This window comes from Lactuca sativa, chromosome 6, assembly GCF_002870075.4.
Source record: "Lactuca sativa cultivar Salinas chromosome 6, Lsat_Salinas_v11, whole genome shotgun sequence".
Lineage (NCBI taxonomy): Eukaryota > Viridiplantae > Streptophyta > Magnoliopsida > Asterales > Asteraceae > Lactuca > Lactuca sativa.
Window position 1 is genome coordinate 149571980 of NC_056628.2, and position 10271 is coordinate 149582250.

At 34.9% G+C, this 10271-nt stretch overlaps 1 protein-coding gene across 1 annotated transcript; it reads left to right on the forward strand.

Moving 5' to 3' along the window:
* Positions 1-1002: 1002 nt before the first annotated feature.
* On the forward strand, positions 1003-3034 carry LOC111898778 (putative RING-H2 finger protein ATL21A). The gene is made up of 3 exons (XM_023894657.3): positions 1003-1343; positions 1464-1875; positions 2380-3034. Exons 1-3 carry the CDS (start codon positions 1065-1067, stop codon positions 2844-2846), a joined length of 1158 nt encoding a protein of 385 aa, XP_023750425.1. The 5' UTR covers positions 1003-1064; the 3' UTR covers positions 2847-3034.
* Positions 3035-10271: the final 7237 nt, after the last annotated feature.

The window sequence follows — 10271 nt, forward strand, 5'->3', positions numbered from 1 at the left end:
AATCATGTGATGTAATTTTTTGCAAACCTTAGGGACCAAATTTGAACTTTTTAGGACTGATTTTGCAAAAAAATTAACCAAGTTAATCATGAATCTCGTTAAGTGGGCTACAATGATAATTCTGTAAGAAAGTTGTGGCGATAACAATAATAAAAATAATACTAGGGCTTTTTCCAATTACACGTTAAAAATTCAGGGCTTTTATAATATTACTCCGATGCTATAATTACTTATTCTGTAAGAAAGTTGTGTTCCGATATATTCACTTTTGGAATTATTTCTTTAAAAAGTTCTAAGTTTTGTAATGTCACCAAAATTGCTGTTTCTTAACTTTTACGTACTTTTATGTTGAAGTTTGTTGGTTCCATATTGAAAAATGATCACTAACTTTGTTGTAAGTTATCTTACTGGAACATTTGTACTAAGAAAAGTTTAAGCATCTTCAAATTTGACTTTTGGAAGATTCTTTTGAATTGTTGTTCTCTTGAAATTGGTGGCTCACCGTTTTTCCATATAAATTCGACCTTGACCCTGGATTTTGTGATCTAATATGGTTTAAGTGTAGATTCAAGTGGTTCATATTTAAATCATCGTAGAAAATCCACTATATTGGTCATTTAAACAAAGTTCTAACTCTATTGGTCCAGTCTAAGTTATTGGAAATAAAGTTAGCAAGTGTTGGATTGGAGTAAAGCATGATTTAAGGGTTGGGATATAATGCAAAATTAGCAATTTTGGGCATAATTAGGCATCACTCGATCGTGTATTTGTCATGACCAATTTCATGTGTAATTAGTTGTCATTTTTGTAAAAAAACCCACTTAAGTTTAAAATATTAATATTAGAAGAATCGATATTAAATAAAATCGTTAAAATTTTGTAAATTTTAGAATTTAGGATTTTTCTGTCATTTTCATTAAAATCAAGGGTCTAAAATCAAATACAATTTATTTAAATCGATTTACAATTTAATATTCGCTCTAAATTCAAGAACAAAATTGAAAAAGCGTCCATGGTCGCCACCATTACACTATTACAGTACATATTCTTTCTTTCTTTTAACAATGGTGGCCAAAGGCTCCAACTCTATGGAGAAGAAAAAAACCCTAGCGTTTTTCCTCTTCTTCCTATTCAAATCTATATTCGCCGACGATAACTGCCATCCGGCTTCCTGCGGCCCCACCGAACCTCAGGTCCGGTTCCCTTTCCGTCTCCGGGATCGACAACCATCTCGGTGTGGATTCCCCGGTTTTGATCTATCCTGTAACAAGAAAAACCGAACACAGCTCAAGCTTCCATCGTCTCAATCATTCATCGTGAAACGAATTTCGTACACTGCACAGGTTTTAATCTTTTTATAGCCTTTCGATTTCATTTTGTTCCGGTGATACAAGTGGTTGTTTATGAGTTAAATCCGAATTGAAACTTGAATCGGAAATATAAGATCGAATAACGCTTCACAGGTCATCAGCATCGATCCTGACTTCTGCCGACTGGAGAGAATCGCCGATACCGAACTAACCGACACACCTTTCGATTTCAGTCCCGTGGAGAGTTACACTTTTTTCAACTGTACATCTCAGAATTTAGGATTCACGTTCCAGACTGTTCCGATGCTTCCTTTTCCTTGCTTAGGAAGCTTGAATCATTCGGTGTTCGCCGTTCGAACTGGATGGATCCCTCTCGGAGACATTCCGGCGAGCTGTAAACATATGTCGACGATCTCAGTCCCGATCAGGCGATACGGCAATATCAGAAACGAATTGACGTTGATGTGGTTTAGGCCGTATTGCAAATCTTGTGAGCTTGATGGTAGAACTTGTGGATTGCAGAGTGACGATGGAGAAACTGCTTGCTTCGGTTCTTCTTCCCATGGTGAGTTCCTTAGTCCTTACTTCCTTTCACTGTACATCTTCTTATGCACAAGGTACTACTCCGAAACCTAGATTGCTTCTTGTTGAACATACCTTTACCTTTTTCAACTTGATTTCTGACCATACAACCATCCCAACAACCATCAAATTGAAGCAGGCAACTCGTTGATGATCTTACACCTAAAAACACTCTACCTCTCAATTTACACAAACATGTTTACGAAATTTTAATATACAACCAAAATTTAATAGAAATGAATCTCATATATTCGCATTCCAATATATGATCTATGATTTATATTTCCCACTTGTTACATATGGCATTATTTTTCTACTGTATTTTGACATGTATATAATGATATTTCCTTATTGTTACATATGGTACTATTTTTGTACTATATTTGACATGTATATAATGATATTTCCTTATTGTTAAGTATGGCACTATTTTTCAACTACATTTGACATGTATTGGACTGAGACAGATACTGATATTTTCTTATAGCAATTCCAAGGGGTGCAATATACGGACTAAGTTTAGGCATCGGTATACCCGCATTAATATGCATCATCGGGCTCGCATTCTACACTTTTAGCAAAATGAGAAGCTACACCCACCGCCACCGAATCGACCTATTCTCAATCGCAATCACCCCACAACCACCATCAACCACCGGCCTAGACCGCCCGACAATCGAGTCCTACCCAAAAACCCTATGGGGAGAAAATCGTAATTTACCAAATAATGATCCCACTTGTGCCATATGTCTTTCCGATTACGAACCTAAAGAGGCAATCAGAACAATCCCGGAATGTAATCACTATTTCCACGCCGATTGTGTCGATGAATGGCTTAAGTTAAATGCCACCTGTCCTGTGTGCCGGAATTCTCCGGAAAGTTCTTCGGTTATGACACCGTGTTTTTCGGTGTCTTCAGATTCCTCGAATTCGTCACGTGGAATTGCTCGATGAAGGAATTTTGGTATGTTGTATGTGTATATTGTAATGTATAAGGAAAGAGATTTTATGTTGTAGGGTGTAGAAAATTTCCCTTTGTGGGATTCACTTGGGTTTTATAGCCTTTTGGAATTTGGATATTGTATTTACTTGTATTAATAATTTACACGGGAAAACATTATGTTAAACAAGGGTTTTAGCTACAGACCATTTCTAGACCATTTTGTAATTTTATCTATTTCCTGTAAAGGGACAATTCTGTAATTTTGTCTTAAACCGGGATAATTTTAGTAATTTTTTTTTTGTCAAACACCGACCATTTCTGTCCTTTTTATCTAGTCAATTTGTTATTAGATTTTTTACCTATAACGGATTTGACTCCACCAACAAGTACTGCATTGCCGTTTAAAAAAGGTAGCTCTATTAAAAGCATATAAATATAAATTTCTATTTATAAGATCACATTCTTCTTTACTCTCTTAACATTTTTTTTTTCCGACTAACACAAACCATCTTTTTCTCTACGACATCGCCACCTCAAAAAAAATCTACTTGTCAGTGTTTCCAGAAAATTTATAACTGTTTGTGGGGTTCGAAACAAGGACATATAATAAATGTTTGAGACTACCTAAAGTCGATTTCAAAAGGATAATCTAACTTTGTACCAATAAAATCTTGACTTTATAGTTTGAAAGTTTGATCCTAAATTCATCGATAGCTTCTTTCTGCCATTCTATACGAGACATGACATGTTAGAGCCAATTCGAAACCCTTAGATATGTGAAAGGAGCTTGAATAGTAGAGCACCCAACATTCCAACAACCCCACCATGTGCTCAACTTCATTCGACTCGCCTCAACACCCAATAAATTGTTTTTTTTGCAAGTTGGGTTTCAACCATAAAGGAGATAAAAGCATCGTATAATCCAAACAATGTTTTTAACATTGTCATTCGAGCACATCCCAAGGATAATCGCATCATCTACATAGAAAATAAATGAGAAACGGTCATTCATTCATGACCAATGTTTGCACCAGAGAAAATATTATGGTTAATTGCTTACTTTTAGATACATGTAATCTTTATCTCTCCATAGCTCTATATAAACAAAAAGAACGAGAATCTTGTCACAAGCCCTTTTTGATTGTGAAAATCATATAGAGCTTCATTCACAAAGATCGACGCCATAGACAACGATTGACTTATCAATAGATGCACTACTTAAATTGTCACCTCTAAGATGCATTGTAGTTATGTGTACAAAAAAATATTAGATTAGAATAAAAACGTGCGCAGAATTTGATTTTATTAGTGTAAATATAAATTAGCAAATCAACTTTATTCATTTTACTGGAAGTAGTTATCTGATTTTATTCTTTAACTAGCACTAATTACTTTCAAGATGTATATGCAAATACGTATTCACACATAGTCAACATTGTAGAAACCTACAACGACTACATCAATTATGGAGGTAATGAATTTTATCATATGTTTTAGGCTAATGATTATCTAAAATTGTGTTTTTATAAATATGGATGACATGATCTACTACAAAAAACTTGACCTGTGGTCTTTATTTAACATCATAAATCTATCTTTTAGGTCATAAGGTATGAGGGACGCGCCAACAGCTTTATCTCATCATGATCTCCTTCCACACCATTGTTGGTGCCCTCCAACAAAGAGAGAGAGGAAGAGAGAAGTAGAGAAACTATTCGTTGTGGTCTTTCAGGGTATACGAATGGGAAGAATCAAATTAGACAGAAAGATAAAAGTTTCTCAAATCTGAAAAGATGGGAGAGTACTTTAATTAGTATCATGTTTTGTGATCGTCTTAATGATTAAGAAACCATATCACAATTGGTCCTCTAAGGACATCTTAGTGCATTCCTATGACTAAGAAGAGGAATCGTAAATTGTTGAAATGGTTAAATCAAGAAGATGAGTCATGTTTCGTTCCAAAACAAGTCTTAGAGTCATACTCCAAGATTGTAATTTGAGTGACACATCTTAAAGAAGGTTTATTAACACTTGTAAAATGTAAGAGTAAAATGTCTCCTTGTACATTTGAAATTGGTAAGTTGTGATGTTTTGGATAAAACAAAGACCAACTAAGGCCAATTGTGTGAATTGCTTGTCTTGATAAAGAATCCGCACTATCTCTTGAATATTTGGCAAGAGAGTCTTATATGTCAAGAGGACAGTGGGAGTCTTAAAGATCCTGAAAGAATTTCAAGATCTAATCAAGAATAAAACCTGTAGTTTATCACTAACACACAACTTGAGTTTTATAACCTATCGTGTTGACATATTCCTATTTTTGTGCCCATTCCAGTTAATGTTGGCTTTGCATATGAGTTCTGAGAGTTCTCAATTGGTTTCATAACAACTTAGAAGCAATGGTAGGCCCTTGTGCTGTCAGGTGGCAAGAAGTTAAAACTACACAAGTTCAATCCATATGTGTTTGGATTTGTCACTAACCTTGTCTTGTGATTATGGTTTTGAAAAATTCACATGGATAGGAACACATACACCATAAAATCTAAGTGTCATAAGGTTTCTCTCCGATTCATGAAAATGATGGTGAGGAAACGCTTTCACTAAGTAGACTTTAAGTAGATAGCAGTTATGATATTTGCATTCTCAAAGTCATTAGTGGAGAATGTGTGGTTAACCGACACACTAACATGGACTTGTGAGGAATGAAAAAGGTCTAAACAATTGATACTATGATTACGACATCCCTTTTCATAGTTCTGAAATTGTTTAGACACACAACGTGTTCTATCTAAGGAAAGGTGTATGATTTTGATAAAGTTCTATCAAAGCATCTCGTATCAGAAGTCTGAACTTTGGTAAGAAAGTCAATAAAGTATTGATTTCTAGAAGTTCATCTGATTTCTGAGTACATGTCAAAGCTAGTGGGAGCATAAGTGTTATGATGATAATTCTCATGTTAGTGGGAGCATGATAATTATAATAAGTGTTTTAATCAAAATTAATTATAGAAAACAAAAGTTTCAATTGGGAAAAGTTGTTTTTGCTATAATTAAGGGAGAGGAAATTATATTTCATTTCAAATCTAAAAGCTTATATCATGAGATTTTAATCAAAATTAGTCAAGTATATATATATATATATATATATATATATATATATATATATATATATATATATATATATATATATATATGAATGTTATGTTGGAATGGTTCAACATAAGGAAATTCTATATGTGGGAACATTATTTGTGTTCTAAAATTCGATTATGATTACGACATCCCTTTTTATAATCTGAATTTTGAGAACATGACAAATAGAAATAAAAATATTGTAGCAAAAGACTGGTCTAGAATCATGTCTTTATGTGAGACATCATGAATCGTGTCCCATATGCTTCAGGTGTAGGATCGATTGCATGTGCTATAATATTTATCCTTTCTAAATTTTTTCAAATTCTTGGTGGCATTAAGTGGGGAAAAAGGTCTAGAATTGAATATTAATAAAATGATTAAGCAATTGTCGATGACAATCTAAGGTTTACCAAAGATTGGTTGCTCATGGACAGTTAGAAGTATAGTGTTAATTTTGGAAGGACCATATTGACATATTCTGAAAAGAGGCAACTCTTGTTCAAAAGTGATAGTAAAAATGGGAATGATCTCATAGGTGGAAGTTGTTCATTAATTATGTGTAAGATTAGGAAACTTAATGCAATAAGGATGTTCAAAGCAATGTACTTTGAATTTGAGACTTCGCTTCATGGAATGATCTCCATTGGAATACTCTGTAATGTCTGACTTTATCAATACAAGAGGATCAATGCATATAAGTTTAGAATCAAACAGATTTCGGTAAATGGTAGGAATTTGGAGTTCTTACATTTACAGTAAGGATTTGGGATTGTGAAATGAGAATCATTGGAATTATGTTCAATCGATCTATTTCACAAAGTAAAGATCATAGAAAAACTTAGTGTGCATACTTGGTGTATGACATAACTAATGTTTGGACAAACATAGTGTGCATACTTGGCGTATGGAATGACTATTGTTTGGATAAACATAGTGTCCATGCTTAGAGCATGGCATGACTAGTGTTTTGATTCAAGTATAAAGTTGATTAGTTGAAACATTATACAATGAATAATGTGTAATCAATATGGTGATAAATAAAAAGTGTTCTATTTATATTCATAAGTTCTTATTATTCTTGTGTTTCACTTTGCATGTTTTGACTTCCAGAACAACTAGGTCATTCTTCCCGAATGACTAAGTTATTCAAACCATCCACAGTCGGTCATATGTTGGAAGTATATATGAATCAAGACTGCCATGAAGTTGGCTTGTAGATGTTTAAGATGTTGGACATAGCAAGAGTTGCTACAACACTCATGAATGCTCATAAGTTCTGAGTATTGGATTCAACCCACGCTCATTTGACTCACTTCATGGATTTTATCACGAGTGATCATGAGACGATAATATCTTATAATCTTCAAACCTAGAGATACGAATTGTTGCCTATGAGTTGGTTGTGCATTGATTGTATGAAAACGCATTGGTAACGTGATGTTATAAAACGTACCTTTGTGTATGATGCAACAAGTAGTAGAACAAGCATATGAGTCGAAGTTTATCCATTCCTTTTACCCTTGGAGGGATAAAAGCGATATATGTGGGACCCTCGATGATTTAGTGATGACACCCTGAAGTGCTTGGGCAAGCCTGGACTGATGTGATTTGTTCAATTAGTCGGTCGTCATAAATCGGAAATCTGAAAACAACAAATGGACAGAGAGAATGATTATAATCCATGTCTCGGTCCATATGATAACTAGAATGAAGGAATATATGATCCCTTATCTAATGGACAAGTCATTGACTAGATCAGAGTTCGATAGCGACTTTAAGAGCTACGATTGCTAGTCAGGTTTTGGAGTCATACACGATAATAGTTTTAGACTTATCCAAGTGGGAGACTGTTGGATTCATGTCTAAGTCCATAACTAAAATTGGTATGTACTTGACCCGATTTAGCATGGTCCATTTGGTTTGCACTTCACCGGAACAATTTATATGGATAGTCTTTTGAGAATAGTATGGAGCACCTAAACCCGACACCTAAACAGAAGAGTTTCAGCACGAGAGATGGAAGAATGGAGCACCTAAACCCGACACCCCAAGAGTTCTATTTATAGGGGGATTTTTGAGTGCCACGTCGTGACTAAGGGTGTGCCACGTCGTGGGGAGAAATTATATCCTCTTCCATTGATGGGACGCCCTCAGGCACTTGCCGGGTCGCAGAAAAACTGTGCCACGTCGTGGCAAGCCTGACAGCCTCGAATTTTGGACCCCAAACTTGTAAAATCCATAACATTCACGTACGAGCTCCGTTTTCGACGTTCTTTATATGCACGCGTAGCTAAAAATATGATCTACAACTCTCTTTTAGAATTCATCGGCAAATTTTGACTTTATTTTTAATTATTTATTTTTAACAGGCCGAGACACGAAAAGTCCGTGTAAATCCATAACTTCTACATCCGATGTCCGTTTTCGTCAGACTTTTCGCCGTTGCGCTACTAATGTTGAGAACTTCGATTCTCATTTAGGTTGTTTTGGTCAAAAGTCTCTCGAGCTCTATTTTGAGTTTTTAGCTGTCTACTGCTATATCCGGATCTTGGAAAAATCATAACTTCCTCATACGCAGTCAGATTTGGACGTTCTTTTTGTGTACGCTCACTGTTTAATGTTATCTATAACTTTCATTTAGATACTTAAGGCTAAAAGCTATTGTATTGAAACTTCGCGTTTTTCGTTTAATCGGTGTTGCCGGTTTTGTCGAAAATCTTAGAATGGTCATAACTTCTTCGTTATAACTCGGATTTTAGTGTTCTTAGTATTTCTGTAAACCTTGACACAATATCTAACATAATAGATATTCTTATAAAGACTTTTACATATTTCATTTTCGAAGTTAATTTCATTGTTTCAAAGGTAGCTATAATACTTGACTTTTTAGGTCATTACATAGAGTCGAAATATCGGGTTGTCACAGTTTACATGAATGTAACCCTAATCCTCCGTACTATATAAAGAGGTCTTTGACACATGAAATAGCACTGGTGTGTGAGTAAACAAGAGTGGGCCAATTTCTAGTGTGCTTACTATTCTCTCAAGTTTTCCAAGGTGTTTTGGTGATTTGTGATTCCACTTGAGGCTTCAACACTATTGGGGCTAAGCTCTTAAAGTTCAATACTTCAAGCTTCATCAAAAGGTATGCCATCTAATTAGGCTTTGTAGTATAGTTGCTTCATATTATGCTAGTTAGGATAAAACCTTGGAATATTGACTATTTGCATGTATAATAGAGAAAACATAGATCCAAGGTTTATAGGATTGCATGTACACCATAGGAGTGTTAGAATGCTCAAAACCCATCAACTTTATGTGCATGAAAGGCCTCAAAGGAATTAAAACACTAAAAATAAGATTAACATGAGGTTTATGTTGGAATAGTGTCTAAGGCTGCAACTATATTAGGCAAGTATTTGACCCGGTTGTGCATGGTCCTTTTGGGTTGCCTTTACCATAGCAACTTGATAGGATGATTTATTAAGAGAGAGTAAATATTATTAGTATATTATGAGAATAATATAAAGAATAATATATTGTTATTTAATTAATATAAGTCATAGAATTAATTGGAATTAATTTGGTGACTTAAAGAGATTAATTAAATAAGAGGGTATAAACTGTCAATTGTTTGAGAGTTAAACTTTAGACTGTAAATCCATATAGATATGGATTGGACGGATTCTAGAAGCTAAAGGATAGCTCAAATCGTCCAAGAGTTATCTAAGGAATGGATTTGGATATCCTTAAGAGAAGATTATCCAATTAGGGTTTAGGTTGTAACCCTTAAGGAGTCTACAAGTATAAATAGACCCTATGGCATAAGGAAATCGGTACTTCATCTAAAGTATAGAAACCCTGGCCGATTTCCTCCCTTCTCCTCTCTCCCAAATCATCCTCCTTGCTATTTGGTGTTTGTAAGCCATTGGAGGAGTGACAATTGTGACTCTAGAAGCTCCAAGACAACAAGATCAACAAGGGATTCAAAGGTATGATTCTAGATCTGATTCAATATTGTTATTACACTATTAGTCATTAGAAGTATTGGATTCAAAGCATGTTTAATTATAAAGCCTAGATCCAAGCATTAGGGTTTTGCATGCGCACATAGGAAAGTTCTTATGGCTAAAACCCATCAGTGGTATCAGAGACTAGCTTGGTTTTCATTAAATTGTTGCTTAATTGTCTGAAACTAGACTGCAAAATTCGAATTTTGTGTTTCTGAGTAATGGAATCGGCGAGTTCCATAGTGGACTCGGCGAGTTGGCCTGACTCAGCGAGTCACTTGGTGCACTCGGC